General features: G+C 37.5%; 5 protein-coding genes across 5 annotated transcripts; 2 read left to right on the forward strand and 3 right to left on the reverse strand.

Annotated features, from left to right (window-relative positions):
* Positions 1-2,944: 2,944 nt before the first annotated feature.
* LOC129794013 (sugar transporter SWEET1) lies at positions 2,945-5,481 on the reverse strand. Its single transcript, XM_055834586.1, has 4 exons — positions 5,330-5,481; positions 5,039-5,265; positions 3,269-3,444; positions 2,945-3,172 (listed from the first exon to the last, which is right to left on the reverse strand). Exons 1-4 carry the CDS (start codon positions 5,479-5,481, stop codon positions 3,050-3,052), a joined length of 678 nt encoding a protein of 225 aa, XP_055690561.1. The 3' UTR covers positions 2,945-3,049.
* Positions 5,482-5,853: 372 nt separating this feature from the next.
* LOC129794009 (LETM1 domain-containing protein 1) lies at positions 5,854-7,969 on the forward strand. Its single transcript, XM_055834580.1, has 3 exons — positions 5,854-5,964; positions 6,029-6,409; positions 7,216-7,969. Exons 1-3 carry the CDS (start codon positions 5,864-5,866, stop codon positions 7,832-7,834), a joined length of 1,101 nt encoding a protein of 366 aa, XP_055690555.1. The 5' UTR covers positions 5,854-5,863; the 3' UTR covers positions 7,835-7,969.
* On the reverse strand, positions 7,954-11,794 carry LOC129794000 (zinc finger CCCH domain-containing protein 3). Its single transcript, XM_055834564.1, has 4 exons — positions 11,143-11,794; positions 10,411-10,806; positions 9,983-10,334; positions 7,954-9,858 (listed from the first exon to the last, which is right to left on the reverse strand). The coding sequence occupies exons 1-4, from the start codon at positions 11,655-11,657 to the stop codon at positions 9,442-9,444; spliced, it is 1,680 nt and encodes a 559-aa protein (XP_055690539.1). The 5' UTR covers positions 11,658-11,794; the 3' UTR covers positions 7,954-9,441.
* Positions 11,795-13,329: 1,535 nt separating this feature from the next.
* On the forward strand, positions 13,330-14,442 carry LOC129794021 (60S ribosomal protein L14). The gene is made up of 3 exons (XM_055834597.1): positions 13,330-13,400; positions 13,675-13,971; positions 14,166-14,442. The coding sequence occupies exons 1-3, from the start codon at positions 13,398-13,400 to the stop codon at positions 14,388-14,390; spliced, it is 525 nt and encodes a 174-aa protein (XP_055690572.1). The 5' UTR covers positions 13,330-13,397; the 3' UTR covers positions 14,391-14,442.
* A 163-nt stretch (positions 14,443-14,605) lies between these two features.
* LOC129794011 (CDAN1-interacting nuclease 1-like) lies at positions 14,606-15,690 on the reverse strand. The gene is made up of 2 exons (XM_055834583.1): positions 15,097-15,690; positions 14,606-15,038 (listed from the first exon to the last, which is right to left on the reverse strand). The coding sequence occupies exons 1-2, from the start codon at positions 15,595-15,597 to the stop codon at positions 14,706-14,708; spliced, it is 834 nt and encodes a 277-aa protein (XP_055690558.1). The 5' UTR covers positions 15,598-15,690; the 3' UTR covers positions 14,606-14,705.
* Between the last annotated feature and the right edge of the window lie 1,551 nt (positions 15,691-17,241).

Consider the following 17,241-nt stretch of genomic DNA (forward strand, 5'->3'; position numbering starts at 1 on the left):
AAACCTCTGCTTTGGCTTTTTGTGAAGAGAGGGGAGATTTTTCAATTTATAATTCCAAAGGCATTGAGGGGAATTAATATTATGTACCTTTGAGCTTCTCTCTTTCATCCGGCGTCATTATAATAATTCTCAAGTGCATACCGCCGCATCTCTTTAGATCAAGCCCTAAAATACATAAACTCCTTATCGCTTCTCAACTGATTCAAAAAAAAAATAACGCTTTTCTCCCGCCAAAGGGAAAGATCGAAGAAAAGATCTTTCAGCGAAGAGAAAAACACGAAATTCCACTCAAATAGTGCCAACCTCCCCTAACTTTCACCCTTTTCATTATTTTTCTGCATCTGCATGGTGGAACAATGCCAACGTACTGACTTTCATCAACAACTGCACGAAGGGTGGTGTTGGCAAAAGGGGGTGATTTTTGATTCAGGACGCCGCAATCAAGCGTCACATTGTACCGGGCAAGTCGGTGAGGTGACAATGTTATTATTATCTATATAATAAAGAAAGGTCTGTTTGTTGGTAATCAGTCGTGTTCGGCTATACAAATCTACACCGTTTGACCGATCGCGATGAAATTTGGTACAGAGGCTCCTTATAACAGGCGGTTTCGAGTGGCCGTATCCATTTTCCCCCCAAAGCCCCCCTTCAGGTAGCCCCCATATAACTCTCATGCATTTTTTGCGAATTTTTGAATTTGGCGCCCGAAATGTTGTATGAAAATGATTTCTTCTCTTTACGATTTTTTTCTTTTGGGTTTGATAAGTGGCCCAAATATAGGGGAGACCGGGGTAAAAATAGTCAATTTGCGTAAATCCTTATCTGCAGGATTCCCCAAGGGCAAGAAAATTTCCTCGATAGGTCATTCTTATAGGAAATTTCCTGGCCTACAACTTTGTCTCAGACCACTTTTCTCTATCTCCACAGGAAATATGAGTTTTCGAGCTTTTCCTAAACCCTTCCGCTTCTGACTTTTTTTAAACGCGGCGGGTAAATATAGTCACCAGTTGGCTAAATAAAGTCGGTCGAATTTTCCGACATTTCCAATGATTTTCCAACTGAGAGATTGATAGTAGTTGATAGCTAAACTTCTCACCTTTTGATCCACGACAAGGAATTTCACTTTTATACGCACTAAAACAGAGAATTTTGCGATTTTCTCAAACACGCCATTTTGCAACAAATGAATAGAAAATATGTCAAAAATTTCGAACTCCCATATGATTTACATGGGTTGACCCGATCTACCCCAAGGGGTATGTTTTGATTCAAATAATTGTTCAGAAAAATCATTAAAAGTTATTGAAAAATACACCTTGGCAACGTTTTCTGAAGTAACCCAGCTAGTGAGAAAAATTATCAGATTGGAAAATTGCTGAAGGAAAACTTCGGAAAACGCGTTTTTCTCAATACGCAAAAGTTTGGGAAATGGGCCAAAAATCTATTTTCATTTTTAACTCCTAAAGTACTGATCAGATAACCTCCAAATTACTGTCAAAAATTATAGGTTGGTAGGGCTTTGCACCCTAATTTTTTCCGATTTTTCCGATTTATATTTTGGGAGAAATTGGCATTTGAAAATTCCAAAATGACTATTTTTACCCCGGTCTCCCCTACTTATATACTTATAAACCATCATAATTTTTTTTTCTAAAATTTGCGCGAAGCGCAACAAATCCCCGCGAAGCGGGGCGAGGTAAATTGGAGCGAAGCGACAATTTACCTCGTTATTATTATGTTGTATTATGTATATGGAAAATCATAGAATTTATTCAATTTTAAAATAATTTAAAATTTGTTCTCAAAAATACTTAGGGGAACGTGGCCCAATTCGGACCTCTTAAAGCCTTTTTAAATCCGCTATTACTTAAAATTGATAAAACTTTAAATGTAGAAAGTTATGGAAGTTAAAAGAGCATTAAATGGGCTTTAAAATGGTACCAAATTAAAAAATTTTGATCTTTAGGTATTTTATACCATTTTTTCTCATTTTGCGCGGACCTTTAGAGGTCGGAATTGGGCCACGTTCCCCTAAGATTAAAAGGATAAGGTCACAAATACATGGGGATGTGAACCCAGACGGATTTTGACCAAACTTGGCCTTATCCTTTAAGAAAAATTATGCTGGGAATGTAAAAAGATTTTAAAATTTTTTACAGGTTTTTCTTAGATTTCTAAATTTTCACATACAATTCCTAATGAATTAGGCGAGAACGCGGTGAAGTTCTTCTTTTTCAAAAATTCAGATAAAAATTCTAAAAAATAATTTTTAGAAGAGAAAAATTGATTTTGGGGAAAATTCATGAGAAGATATTTTCATCATAATTTTTTTAGGGTCAAAAGGGGTATGTATCTGTGAAAATAATTGTATAACTGAACCGAATATTGACAATTATTAGGTACTAAATCATTCAAATTGAAGCAAATTAAATTATTAATTAAATACAATAGAACAATGAAGAGCCAGAAAACGCGAAAAACTGTTTTTGGTCAAAGAAATAAAATTTGAGGAAGAAATCAAAAAATTTTCAATTTTTCAATACACCGGTTCTTTGAGCCATTTTACCCCACACCCACCTAACAAAAATTTCATATTTTTTCAATAAGTAAAGTCGGATAAGTGCTTTAATATCATGGAGATACGTTAACCTACTTGCTCTGTACTGCATGTGATGTCTTTCTCAATTAATTATAAAATATTCCAACCAATGTGAATGACAGTGCAAATGGAAGAATCTCTTTGATTCTCCATGTTACATTTCTTTTGCATTTTAAACACACATAATCGTGAGAATATTCTCTGTTGTAATTACAATTTTTTTTCTTCTTCACCACCTCTCCCGTCTTTGTCGGTGTTGCTATATTAAAAAAAAGAAGTTACATTGAGAATTTTATTTAAATGAATTTACTTTTTTTTCCGGAAAGAAAAGAAAAATGCGTGTTGTTGTCTCACTAAAGTCTTTAATTTGTATTTAATGCACAGATACTTTTTTTTCGGTTTTGCTATAAATACTTTCCATAGAGCAATGCATGGTGCGTTCTTTTGATCTTAGGACATTGTGACATTCGAGTCCAGAAGTTTGTACGATGGGCCACTTGAGCTCTTTCCCGGGTAGATGAGGAAGAGCGTCAGTTGCAAGATTGTGAGGATGCACCCCAGGAAATTTGGTATCTATTGTAAAAAGGGAAATGAACCATAATTACGATCAGATGCAATCTGTCGCGGAGGACGGTGATTTGTTTCGTCTTCCTTTTTTTTCTTTCCTACCTGAATAAAGGAGTCCTCAATGATCACACCATAGATAAACCACTGAAGGCAAACGAAGAAGGAAGAGAGGATCATTGGAAAGGGAAGACTGTCTGAATTCTTGACTCTTATCACATGAAGCAACATCGTCAGAGGGGCTGCGAAGAATAATACAGTCACGGTGCAACAGATAATACCTAAAAAGAGAGAAAAAAAGAATATTTCAAAGAAAATTCACACCTCATGCTTTCTGTGGATCTGCTGTAGTTTTATCAAATAAAAATCTCACAAATGGGTAGCATGACATGGGATTTTCTCTTTTCTAAACACACTTGAAGGACACCTGGTTCTTTAAGCTGTACCCAAGCAACAGCGTCAAAAGACGTTGTTCGTTGTTTTTTCTCACTTGCTCTTTGTCAAAATGTATTGCGCTATCACTGTCAAACAAGAAACGCGGTTTCTATGTTATATAACCGCCTTTCTTGTTTGACAGTGACAGCGCAATACATTTTGACAAAGAGCAAGTGAGAAAAAACAACGAACAACGTCTTTTGACGCTGTCGTATGGCCAGGCCTTTATAGTATTTATTTTAAACAAATAAAGAGAGGTCTTTGTCTTAAAATAAGGAGTTGTAACTAATTTTATTTATTTTCATTTTTTTACATTTTTCTTTTATTATTTTTTCACTTTATCGTCTTCATTATAATTTTCATGACATCTCTGGATGCACTGTGAATATACCTCGACCTGCGGGATGAAGTTCTGTACAAATTACATTTGGTCGAAATGCAGTATTAAAAAAAAAGAACTTGATTTTTTTTAATAAAAAAAATGAAAAAAAAATTTCCTGTTAATTTATTTTTATATTCCTTAAAGTTGCATTAAAATCAAAATAAAAGGTTTTTTTTGGTGTAGATTTGGTTTTTGCGACAAAATCAGTTTAACATCTTATCAAAATCAAAAACAGATTATTCCAACTTAGCTGAATAAGAAAAATTATTACCTTTCCAACAATACCCCATTAACCTCAATCGGTTAAGAAATACACCCATAAAAGGCGTTTAAAATGATAAACTATGAAAAACTATTTTAAGGAATTGACGGATTTTCTCGGCGTATGGACTAAATGTTGACCTCCTGTGTCGAGGGACTGTAGTTCTTGCAAGGGGTGTTTATCTGGCGAATAATTCGATATTTTTGGCGAATCTTAGCGAATCATACGAATCTTTGGCAAATTAATTTATACACTCATAGTAAGTTCCCACAAAGTAAGACGAAGTATATGATTAATGTAAAAAAGTTACAAGACTTATATAGGTTCCCAAGAAGTGTTGCGAAGACGAAGTATATGATAAAGATGTAAGAAAGTATCAAGCCTTATATATGTTCATACAAAGTGTTGCGAAGACGAAGTATATAATTAAAATGTAAAAAAGTAACAAGCCTATTATACAAATTTTAATTTTAGCGAGATATATTATATTTACCTCACAATATAAAAGAAAATATCAACACTATTCCTTGTAAATTAAAACCTTTCTCCGGCTCTATTTTATTAAATTAATTTGAATTTTTTATCTGACAAACATTATTCAAGAAAAAACGTTAAAATTACTCATTAAATTTTTGCATGATAAAAGAATGTTGTTGTAGTTTGTGGAAGTGGTCTTGTGGAACGGTTGCAATGATAAGTGTGATAAGCCAGGTGTGTGTGTAGTTTTAATTACAAAAGCACATGGAATGTGTCCAGTAATCGTAAGATGACGTGTTATCAATTTTAGGCAACTTACCCAATATCTCAATGGCCCTCTGTTCCTCCACCTCGTACTGCGTGTACGCAACAACAGATACGAGTACAAGGAGGACTGTTGCAAATTGGCGCAGGATGACCTTTTTATTCGTAGACAGGACGTAGAAGATCACGGTGTAGCAGAACATCAGGCACGTCCCGGCTATATTGACTAGAACCACGGAGGCTTCATTGGTCAGCAGACCATATTTCAGCCACAAACTGCATCTGAAAGAGGCGAAAAGCTGGGGATTAGGAATTAATTCTTTTTTTTAATGTTGCCGGAACTTACGAAAGGAAACCGGAAATAAATGGCACAGCCGAAACATTTTCTGTTGATTTCCTTTGCATGCACTTCCGGCAAACGAGGATTCCAGAGAGAAACTGGAGGATTGTCGAAATGACTGTGGTTGTTGAGAGAAAATCCAGCAATTCTATAGACATTTCCTGGCCGTTTTTTTTTCCCGGAAGCCGAAAATTTCTCCTCCTTTTCTGCAGATGCGTCTTGTCCTTGTTTCCGTTGATCCCTTTTAAATCTTCCAATCCATAAGTTTAAATGTATCGTCACTAAATTATCCCCAAAAAAAGAACTTAAAGTTTTTCTTTTGAATGAAAATTGTGGTTTATCACAAAAAAAAATCCAAATATTTTGTTTTTCCACCTTGACTTTTTTACCACTCTGAAGTTTTTATGAATAATTTGACATTCAGACGTCAAGAAAAGTGACAGATGGGACTTATGCGGGCCTTCTGTTTGCGCCCGGATGCAATGTAAGTGAAAAAAGTGAATAAAGTGTTGTAATAGGGGTTGATGGAGTGTAGGAAGGATGTATCGCCAATTGCTTCGGATCACTCCACTCAACTATGCATCCACAGTGCGTATTTCTTTTCCTGGACTCACCCAGATGCGCCTCGAAAGTTCCGGCAGGTCAGTTGAAGTATTTCCTTTATAAATGAGAACAGTTCAGGAGATTCCCTTCCTTCTTTTGCAGCCCATCCAGCCCTGACACACCTGGCAAGGTGGACAAGGAGTCCAAGTATAGTCGTGCCAATGTGAAGAAGAGCGTAAGAGGCTACGTATTCACGCGATACTTTGACTACCTCACCAACTATGACAAAGTCCTGGAGAAGAAGTTCCCGGCGGCGATGCACGTCTACCGGGTATTTATGGTGGGCATCAAGGACTTCTACACGGACACCAAGAAGTTCCTCAAGATCATTCGCATCGTTAACACCGCGCCCGGGGGCTTGAAGGCACTCACAAGGAAGGAAATGGAGCTCTATCATCAAATGCCGCGTGATATGAGGAAGATTGCTCCTGTCCTCCTCATCTCTGCGCTCCCCTTTGCCAATTATGTGATATTCCCACTCGCGTAAGTCTTCTGCAACATCTTAAAAACTTTTTTCTAAATGCAAAAGAAGCCTTAAAAAAACGACTCCTAATCGCATTTTGCTCACGATTATCTCACATTTTAGAGTAATTTTATTATCAGGAAACTCAAAAGTTGGGCTTTTTTGTCATGAACCTGAGGCCCGATTATGGAGTTACCCAGAATTGGTTCTCCCAACATATTGGTTTGTCCAATATTTACACGGATTTCTAACCTAAGATATTCACATAAATTGAGTGCAATTTTGATTTTCTGTCTCATTCACACCTATTGAATGTAATGGTAAAAATGTTAGGTTAGAATATTCCTCATTCATAAGTTTTTATAACAAGCAACGATGCAGAGCAGTCAATATCAGTTCAAGATTTGCCTCTCGTTGTAATATTGCACTGGTGGGAACGAGTGTGGGGATATTCCTGACCGAATGAGAATTTTTTTCATATCTGCATTACAACCTATCGAACACCACCGAGTCTTGAACCCGCCGACCATCCCAGGGACAGAGCAAACGGACACTGGGCCGTCTGCTTTGCAACTGTTCTACTGGGCCGATTAACCGCGAAAAATAAAATCAAAACAATAAAAAGTGAGGTTATGTTGAGTTTCGCCGGTTTCGCCGCGTATAAAAATGTTCGCCACCTGAAATATGCGCAATAATACAACCGCGAAGTGAATGTTGGTTACTCTTCCAACAATTTGTAACCAGCATTTCCAATTCTGGGTGGGTCCATAATCGGGCCTCTGATAATTGCGTAAAATAGCCTCATCTGAATAACATTTTTCTTCAGATATATGTACCCAAGATACTTCCTAACATCACATTTCTGGGACATTCGTCAGAAGAGTGAGTTCCAGCAGCTCTACCTGAAGGAACGCATCATCCACAATCGTCGTATTTTTCGGTATATGCAAGCAAAGCTTGAACAACTTCGCCCCGTGGAGGAAGACTTTGCAAAAGTCTCCAATATCCTTGGGCTTCTGGGTAGTGGACTTCATCCCACGGCTCAGGAAATCCTCGCAGTACGTCCAATCTTCGGCAGAGCTCCCTACCAAATGAGTTCCCTCTCATCAGGGCATGTTGCCACGCTGTGTCACCTACACGATGTCCGTACGGGGCTACTGAAGCGTGCTCGCTTAACGGAACGTTTCACGCTCTTCCAGCACATGGACAGGGCCATCAAGCACGAAGGTGGGGTACACAATATGACACCCGACTCCCTAAAGCACGCCTGCTACCTGCGCGGCCTCAACCCAACAAATCTCAGCAACGACCAGATGATTGAGTGGCTGCGCGACTGGGTGACCGTCTCGCTGGCCGTAGACACGGAAACAATGAGCCTCTTCTTCCACCTACCCATCCTCATTGCCTACAATCACCCCAACAATTGGGTACTCACACACAAGTGAGCCCACCCAGCGTAGTAGCTAGTCAGTGTGGTGGTGGATGAGACACCCCCACAAGACTCACGTTGACTGTTGAACCCCAAATGTAAATAAAAAAAGTTCTCGCAAATTAAAAGATTTAATTTTAGAAGAAAAAAATCTCTTTATTTCTGAAAAGGAAATTATTTACAAAAGCATTCCATTTTTATTTATTAATTTCTACGACTTTTCTTTAAAAAAAATCCCATAAAAAGCAGGAATGTACCTTAAAAAAATTAATCAGAGAAAACAAACGAGGATGGAATTAAAGGGTAATTCTGGATTAAGAAAAAATATTTCCTACACAGAGAAAAATATTTTCCCAAAATGCAAACTAAGGGAATTGAAATCGTTCTCACAGATTGTCTTGAAAGTAAAAGTACGCAAAAACCAACCTATTCGTGGATTAAGACGCTGATAAAAAAATTTTGGGGTAGATTCTGATACAAATCTTTTCTTTCCTTACAATTCGTCAGTTTTAAGTTTTTTGGTATTCTGGGAAAAATCTTTTAAGATTTCATTTCTTTCTTTAAACGGGTTTCTCAAAGAAAATTACTCTTCAAGCGCCCTTTAAAGTTCTTTCTGACTGATTTCTGGAAATACTTATTCTTTGAGAACGACAACAGAATAATTTTAAAAATCCATCTGTTTTGTTAGAAAAAAAAAGATTTTTATCAGAATTTTACTTTGAATGAAAAAATATTTTTTTTAATTTTTTAAGTTCATCATCATCACTATGGTAAGATATCACAGTGTTCAAAAACTAGGGCTATATGCACTTTTTAAGTTCAATTAAAAGGTTTTTTTTTATTTGCAGCGATTTTTAATTTTTTTATGCGCTTTCTAAAAATGTTCTATTTTGTTAAAAGAAAAAAAAATTAATCAAATTAAAAAGATTTTTCCATATCACAGAAAAATCGTTCTCATGTTTGAAAAGATCCTGAATAGGAGTGAAACTAATATTACGTGATCTATTTAAAAGATGATATCCCTAAAATAGACTTCTAAAAGGTTAATCTTCTCAACTTACCACCCACATTTTCCAAAATTTTTGCGTCTGTTTTATGATTTTTACGTTTTTTCTTAAAGTTTTGCGAATTTTTTTTGAATTTCGTGTGATTTTCTTAAAGTTTTAACGTTTCTTCGCATATTTTCATTTCATCGCAGCTTTTTCTTATTTTCTTTGCAATTTCCTTAATTTTCCACGTTTTACTGATTTTTTTTATATCCCACTCTTACTTCTTCTTCTTCTTTTTCTAAAACTCACATAGTGAAGTGTGATCAACGAAACAGAAACTTTTCACATTTATTTTTCTCTGTGTAACATTTAACACGAAATCTTTCAATCTAACAATTTATTTGAATCATTTGAATTATTTTCTCATATTTATTTTCAATTAAAATCTGCAAGAATGACTAAAATTGTACGTACGTACATTCCTGCTTCGTTGGGATTTTTTTTATCTAAAATTGCTTTAAATTACCTATTTAAAAAAAAAACTAAAAAGAAAATAAACTTAAAGCTGATTTTTTTGTTCTAAAGGACGAATAATTAAGACGAGTATTTCGCGCAATTTAATTTCTAGAGACGTTCAGAGTGGAATAAAATGGGGTAGATCCCCAATGGGAGGCCTACTGAAGGGAACACTTGGCACAACAACACACTCCCCCACGGATTCATCATTGGAAATGGAAGAAATGGAAGTCTCACCACATTCATCCTGCCCACTGATCCAGTAGTTCCTTTTCATTTTGCTGACTTTTGCCAATGTCCTGGCTAGACGTTCCTTCGCCTCTGGACTCAATTCAACATCCTCGCACTCGCGTTCTTCAGCAAAGTAGCGCACTTTGTCATTTTTGAACACAACATTCGGTGGGTCGCGTTTTTTGGGCACTTTTTCACTTGAACTCATTAACTTCTTCTGCGGATGCGGGAAGGGACAGCGCGGTCTATCACAAACGCCCTTTGCTTCGACTTCCGGACAGATGCGATCATGACGTTTGGGGCACTGGAAGAAAATTCATTTTTTTTTGCGGGAGAGACAAGATGAGAGTGGAAATCTCGGAATTAGTAGGATTTTTTTTAAAGAGAATTTTCCAAAAGAAAAGTCATTCAAATTGAAATTTCCTCACCTTTTCGGCTTGTTTGCAGAACCCCTCGAGGAAGTCTCGACAGATTTCTGTCTTCTCATTGAGCTTCTTGTGCAAATAGGGGCAATCTGAGGCTGTACAGCATCCTTCCAGGAAGAATTTGCACGTTGGCATCTTGGACAGGTCAGCTTTGTGCGCCAGGAGGCATTTGGGGTCTTTGCATGCACCCTTGAGGAATTTCCGGCAAACAGCTACTTGTTCCGGATCATGTACCCGATGGCAGCGCCCCCTCTCACGTGCCAGACACTTCCCCAGACGACGATAGATGAGGCATGGCAGGTTACTCTTGACCATTTTATTGGCCAAAAAGGAGATACTTCTCTGCTTGGCGATGCTGCAGAGAAATAAAATTTTTTTGAGGTTATAACAAAAACATATCTTTCCGGAAACATCTCCCAGTCATCCCTAACCTCAAATGCGTCCGGGCAAAGTGAGAATTCGTCCTTTCGTACGTTCCATTCTTATTAGCCGTGTACGTTAGGCCACCAAAGTGGATTCGTGTCAATTTCAGCGCAGACGATGACGCATTTGACTTCCGGAGGCGCTTCCCATTCCCATCCACCGTAAACTTCTCCCCACGAATAAATAGCACACGATCCTGGGCTTTCTTTGGCGATACATGCGTCTTGGTTACAGCACCAGGGGTAGATTTTTGCAATTTATTCGCAGTGGATTTGTACAGAACACCATTAATGTTCAGGAAATGGAGCTTCCGGTTCTTTGACGAAGTGTTCGGATGAGAAGATTTGGGGGTTTCGTTGAATCGTGATATCTTCTGAGGGGAGTAGCTCACGAAGGAAGTTCCACTAGGGTTAAAAAAATATATTTGTGGCTTAAAACTGATCTTTTTGGTAAAAGAGAATATAGAAAAGACTGAAAAACACAAAAGAAAATTAATTCAAGATGGCTGCTGTCCGCCATTGTAAAACAACCGTCAATCATTATGAAAAGAACGTATTTTTTGTACGACAAGTGCTGATGCAAGTGGCGATATTAGGTGAAAATAAAATTATTACTTTGCTCATCACTGTAATGCTCTATTTTCACGACCACAATTGTGATCACAAACAGAAAAAAAAATCCTTTTTTAGGACGAATTTTTCTAAATAACTAAAATTAGGCAAAAACTTAGAAAAACTTACATCCTCATCAACTTTCTATTGGTGGTGGTAACAATCTTTGGGCTGAAACTGCTCCTGAGCTTCCTCTGACTAGGTGGTGTCATCTTCAGGGTTAAATTCCTTCTGTCAATTTTGTACAAATTCCTCCCGCCTTCGGAGCTCTTCACGGGGCTCTTCTTGCCCACCCCAATGGGTGTCTGGCTCGTCGTCCGGATGAGCTTATTCTTGCTAATCTTCACCAGCCTCGTACTTGGCACTTGGGGTCCCTTCACAGCTGCTGGCTTCCCCACATTCCGGATGAGTTTCCGTCGGGTCTTGTAAATGGGCGGCGGTGTCGGGGTGGCTTCTTCGTGGATCACAGTGGGATTTGGGTCTACTGGGACAGCAGCAGCGGGCAAGGTCAGGAATTTGGGATTAACGTGAATATTTGACGCAACTGTGGCCTTTGTGAAAAATGACGGATTTATGTGGGCATTCCGGAATTTGGGATTAACATGGATGGATTTGAACTTAACAGGGAGCACTTGGTCCTCCATTGTCTTTTGCTCTGAGCACAGGTATCTTTTGATAACAGAAAATACTTGGAAAATACGATTAAGTTTCTTTTTTCACAAATTTTCTTATTACATTGAATTTTAGACGAATTTAGTTTTAGAACAAGAATTCTTCATTCAAATTGGCCGTTAGTACACGGAAATTGCATTTCCACTTTTTAGCTGTGATTCTTTCTTCAAAGAAGCACAGCTTCTGTGTACACTCAAAAATGCAAAGTCGTCAGATCGGGCTCAAACTTGGGATGAGCACGAATTAGGGTCCCTACATTCCAAAAAACGGTGGCGCCAAAAATCTTTCCGGCCGGCCGTCCGGCCGTCCTGCCGTCCGGCCGGAATGTAACGCAATATTGCAAGAGAACGGTAATAGATAGAGACTTGCGGTCAACGGCAAAGTTCATATATCGGGTGGAAGACATCCGATTATGAAATTAAATCCAACCCCCCACCCCTCCGTCCGCCATTTTGAATAACTCCAAAATTTTCTTTTGCCTATATCTCAGCCCCTGTAATAGCTAGAGGTCTGAAATTTTGATATGTTGTAGGGGCCATCAAGACCTTTCCAATGATACCTCATTTTCGAAAATCGGCCAAGCCGTTTAGCCAATATGGCCGCCACAATTTTTTATCGAAAATCGGCCATAACTCGAGAACGGCTTGACCGATTTTGATCAACTTGGGCTCAAATGAAAGATATTAATGAGCCCTACAACTGCTCGGAACATCGCAAGTTCAAAAAATGACCGCAAGTGGCGCTAAAATCGAAAACAAAATTTTCGATGAGTTTTCGATGAATATCTCGAGCACGGCTTTATAGAATTGCTTCATATTTTGATATGTTATAGTTGGCTATAATATCTTATATCATGCCAAAAATGAAGAAAATCTATGTAGCCGTTCCGGAGATATCGCGTTTTAAAGTTAACATGTCATATCTTGAGTTGCATAAGATCAACGCCCCGCGAAGCGGGGCTTTTTTATATGCACATATAAAAGTAAAGTAAAATATATATAAATGCATAGATATATACATTATATATACATATAAAAATGCAAAGATAAAAATATATAAACTGCAAAGATAAAAATTAAATATAGCATGGATGGAACAGTATAAAGCGAAAGAACGGTAAGTAAAAACTTACGGGCTGTGATTCTTTCTTTGTCAGTGAAATGTGAAATTAACTGAAAATTGAGGATGGGCAAATTTTGAGGAAGGCTTTCGCGCGTACCGAATCACAGCCAACGCCCACGATTAAGGCATTTCACAAATTATCTGCGCGTTGGCTGTGATTCGGTGCGCGAGAAAGCCTTCCTCAAAATTTGCCCATCCTCAATTTTCAGTTAATTTCACATTTCACTGACAAAGAAAGAATCACAGCCCGTAAGTTTTTACTTACCGTTCTTTCGCTTTATACTGTTCCATCCATGCTATATTTAATTTTTTTACTAAAATTACTGAAATTATGGAAAAATACGGCAGAAAAAGAAAATTTCTTTAAAAAAAATAATAATCAAAAGAATCTTATACAAAAATCCTTGAATAAAACAAGAAACCGTAGAAAACAACAAAAAACTCATCTAAATATGCGAAAGTATCTTACGAAAGTTCCATGGAAATCAATGTGCGTTGAAGGGTGATCAATTTCTTGAGTTCCCTCAAAACCTGTTAAAGTACAAGACAAGAAACTTATCAAATCTCTTTCTTTCCGGTTCGCGAGAAATATGGTGAGTTTGTGATTTTCTCTGTGAGTTTTTCGTGGTTTTTTCATATAAATTCTGGAAAATTCTCAAATTTTCCCTTTCAAAAATGTTCATAAAAGATCAATGAAGAGTGAATTAATTAAATTATCTGGAAAATTGTGGGATTTATGTGAAAAATCCGCGATTTTTCCTTGTCCTGCCACATGTGTTGTCATTTGTGGATAGGAAACATAACCTCACAAATACCATAGGAGCGTCTTTCTGGACAAAAAAGTAATGAAATCTTTGTTTTTTTCAGCCGTTTAAGCGATTCGTAGAGACTGGCCGTGTGGCCAAATGCTCCCACGGGCCCCTCAAGGGGAAACTGGTTGCAATTGTGGATGTAATTGATCCAAATCGCGTCCTCATTGACGGACCCTGCACGGGGGTTAAGAGACAGGCATACCGTCTCAATAATCTCCACCTCACCAAGTTTGTCCTCAAGTTCCCATTCACATCCCCCACCAGGGTCATCCGGAAAGCATGGCTGGCCGCTGATGTGAATGCCAAATGGGCTGAGACATGTTGGGCTAAGAAAGCCAAGGCACAAGAAAAGGTGAGTGTTTCCGGAAAAAGTCAATTCAAACCGCATTGTCCCTCGAATCTCAGTGATGATCCTTTATCTTGATAGGAATGTGCCGACTGAAACATATATGAAGCCAATCTAATCTGAAAAACTCCCTAAAAAGCACAAAAAAATGTGATTTTGCAAGAATTTTTGTCTAAAATTGTGAAAAATTCCTCTTTCAGCGGTCAAATCTCAATGATTATGACAGATTTAAGCTGCGCGTGGCCAAGAGATCCCGCAACCGTATGCTGACAGTACAGTTCAGAAAGATGAAGCGGTATGCATCCATTGATGGGACGCTATTTGGTGAGAAGAGCATCCGGAAGCCCAAGCTATGGAAGGATCAGCTGGCCAAGAGGAAGGCCAAGAAGCCAAGTGGAGGAAAGACAGCCGCGGCTGCTGAGTAAATTTTGGATTCCAAGGCTTTTCAATAAAAGAAATTCACGCGGAGATAACAAATTCTCTTTTATTTGCATCCTATCGAAATTTAGATTTGGCTTTTTTTTAGGGGGAACAAATTGCTCGGGGTCTTCTCTTAAAAGCACTGATATTGTAATTGAGTTGAAATTCTTAATTGAAAAGATTTCGTCGCTTGTATCAGCACTTGTAGTAAAAACCAGACGATATTTAACAGTTTTATTCAAAAATTTAATGATTCTCACAGAGACAATATCCTTTTGAGGTAAATTCATAATTTTTAGAAAAAATCAAGGATTTAATAATTAAACTTTAAGCAGTGTAAGTTCACTTGGATCTGGGAAGGAGTCTCTCACGAAAATATTCTCATCTCTATCAAGACTCTCTATATATCCCATCCAGTAGATGACAATACCAGCCCCAAAGCGATTTTGGTAGCAAGAAAGCTGTTCTCTGACGTATTTCTCGTGATTTGAGACATCCCCAAAAAGGGCTTTGCTTTCAATCCAGTGAATTGGAATTCCTCGGTACAGACAAGGAACGACTAACTTTAGGTCAGGAGTCTTATCATATCCAGTGCGTCTCAGATCACCTTCGTCATGGAAAACCAATCCAACTTTCTTGGCCATTTCTTTCAGCTGAAATACAATTTGTATAGAAGAAAAAACGATTATGAATAAATTAAATTAAAATTACCCTTATTTCGTATTCCTCCCCTATGAATCTTCGAATTAAATCCGTAAGTGGGCCATCGTAGCTATCGTTGAAGAGACACTTTCGAACATTTGCAGCTAGTGCCATATCCGGAATGAGGTAGGGACTCTTCACCATGTTGCTGATGTCTCCTTTAGTCTTGGATCCTTTGTATTTTTCAGTCAGGAGGAGTCTTGCAAGGCCCACAGGTGAGAATTTAACATCAATTGATTTGTTCAGGAGAATGGAATCATCATTGGGATTCTCAGCAATTTCACTTTCATATTGCTGAAGGATAGTGGAAGATTGCGCCTGGATGTGGTAGTAAGTAGTCTTTAGTTGCGTCTGTACCTCCCGGGAAATGATACTGGACAACACGATGGGATATTCCGAAAATTCCGGGAAAGTCTTTTGCAATTCTCTTTCACAATCAATCATAAGACCTCGGAAGTTTCTTATGAATTTCACTATTTCATTGTACTTATCTACCGCTATCACTACCATGATGAGAATCTGTTGGGGGTGGAATCAAAATAAATTTTTATAAGGAGATCTTGAAGCTTTTTTGTTGTTACAGCAAAACTAACCTACCCCAATAAAGAATTTATTTATTTTGTTGATATGGATTATGATGGACATGACAACGGACAATCCTATGAGATTCTCTTATGCAACGAGACATGTCCAATGCTAGTGCAATGGCTTATTAATGGACATTCGATTGGGAAATGTCCAACAATATTCGCTAACTTTATCTTAACTAATTAATATTAAAACACTTGGAGGACCCAACATTTGGCACAACGCGGAGGATCAAATTGGTAATAAGTACCAGTTGATAAAATATGCTCAATAATTAATTATTAATCAGTTTATTGAACAAGGATCGAAAGTTTCACTAATTCTCAATCTCCTTCAAGCATTCCTACACCGAATTACTAAATATTTAATTTAGAAAATCGTCACTGAAAAAAAAATTGCGTAGAATCGATGCAAAATTGCCAATTCAAACGACTTTTTTAGCTACAATTTTACATAATTTATTATTGCGCCTAAATAATCACAAACTTTGATTCTTTAAGTAACTTTTTAATCACTTCCGGCAATAAAATTAGTCCACATTAATTATTTTTGACTGAGGAAAAGTGAACAAGAGTACTTTATTTGGGAAATATGGGGAAACATAACCTCAAAACCACGGCAAAAATGCATGGGATTTTGACTGGTAGTTATTACCAATTTGATCCTCCACGTTGGATTCTGACTTTGACCTCAATTATCTTCCAAAGAAAAGACTTTTCTCGAGATTTTCTTTCTGCTATCTTAAAGTAATTAAAATTCCCTACACATAGATGCTAAATTCATCGAGATAAGTCCAATAGATTTTATTCTGTGACGATTTTAAAGTTTCAATTGGTACCAATTACCAGTAAAGTCCTCCGAGTGTTAAGGGGTGTTTATCTGGAGAATTTTTCGATTCTTTTGGCGAATAATGCGAGGATTCGAAGATTTTTATTCTGGCTTCCTATTCATTGGAAAAATTTAAAAAAAATCGATCGCGGAATTCGCAAAGAACCGCGAAAAATTCCACGGAACTCGCGAAGAACCGCGAAATTGAAATTGATTTTCATTCAATTAAACATCCCTTGATTGATAGGCTGAAAATTATTAAAGACCGTGGTATTTGTGATTGTGAATCAAGAATATTTAAAGTTCTGACGTGGGTAAAAGCAATCAAGACGGAAGATTGCAAGAAAAACCCAACGTTTTTCGCCTTTTTTGCAAACAGCGCCGTTTCGAATAACTTATTACTTATTAATCTTCAGGCTCTAGGAATACATAATTGCACAAGCGAGATTTATCATACACAAAAAATTGAGAAACTTTTGTAAAGGAAAATTCTCTTAGGTCTGCAAGGGGAAAAATCTCCTTAATTTTCCTGACAAAGAAAAATCACAAATTATTCAAAACGTCGTTGATTGCAAAAAAAACGTTGCGTTTTTCTTGCATTTTCCCGCTTTTCCCGTCTTGGCCGCTTTTCTGAGGAATTTTTCATTCATAAAGACGACAATCGTTAATTATTTTAAGCACATAGTTAAAAAAAATAAAGTTAGCGAATGTAGATAAAGTCACTGACGGAAGTCATGA

This window comes from Lutzomyia longipalpis, chromosome 3 (assembly GCF_024334085.1).
Source record: "Lutzomyia longipalpis isolate SR_M1_2022 chromosome 3, ASM2433408v1".
Classification (NCBI taxonomy): domain Eukaryota; kingdom Metazoa; phylum Arthropoda; class Insecta; order Diptera; family Psychodidae; genus Lutzomyia; species Lutzomyia longipalpis.

Excerpts from the sequence above, each read along its gene's own strand:
- LOC129794013 (XM_055834586.1), bottom strand. The coding sequence starts at position 5,481 with ATGTCTATAGAATTGCTGGATTTTCTCTCAACAACCACAGTCATTTCG. Across the intron at positions 5,266-5,329 it reads TTTATTTCCGGTTTCCTTTC|ATGCAGTTTGTGGCTGAAAT; the intron begins GTAAGTTCCGGC and ends CGCCTCTTTCAG. Across the intron at positions 3,173-3,268 it reads TTGAGGACTCCTTTATTCAG|ATACCAAATTTCCTGGGGTG; the intron begins GTAGGAAAGAAA and ends TTTTTACAATAG.
- LOC129794009 (XM_055834580.1), top strand. The coding sequence starts at position 5,864 with ATGTATCGCCAATTGCTTCGGATCACTCCACTCAACTATGCATCCACA. Across the intron at positions 5,965-6,028 it reads CGCCTCGAAAGTTCCGGCAG|CCCATCCAGCCCTGACACAC; the intron begins GTCAGTTGAAGT and ends CTTCTTTTGCAG. Across the intron at positions 6,410-7,215 it reads TATGTGATATTCCCACTCGC|ATATATGTACCCAAGATACT; the intron begins GTAAGTCTTCTG and ends ATTTTTCTTCAG.
- LOC129794000 (XM_055834564.1), bottom strand. The coding sequence starts at position 11,657 with ATGGAGGACCAAGTGCTCCCTGTTAAGTTCAAATCCATCCATGTTAAT. Across the intron at positions 10,807-11,142 it reads AATAGAAAGTTGATGAGGAT|TGGAACTTCCTTCGTGAGCT; the intron begins GTAAGTTTTTCT and ends TTTTAACCCTAG. Across the intron at positions 9,859-9,982 it reads TCTGCAAACAAGCCGAAAAG|TGCCCCAAACGTCATGATCG; the intron begins GTGAGGAAATTT and ends ATTTTCTTCCAG.
- LOC129794021 (XM_055834597.1), top strand. Across the intron at positions 13,972-14,165 it reads AAGCCAAGGCACAAGAAAAG|CGGTCAAATCTCAATGATTA; the intron begins GTGAGTGTTTCC and ends TTCCTCTTTCAG.
- LOC129794011 (XM_055834583.1), bottom strand. The coding sequence starts at position 15,597 with ATGGTAGTGATAGCGGTAGATAAGTACAATGAAATAGTGAAATTCATA. Across the intron at positions 15,039-15,096 it reads GGGAGGAATACGAAATAAGG|CTGAAAGAAATGGCCAAGAA; the intron begins GTAATTTTAATT and ends ATTGTATTTCAG.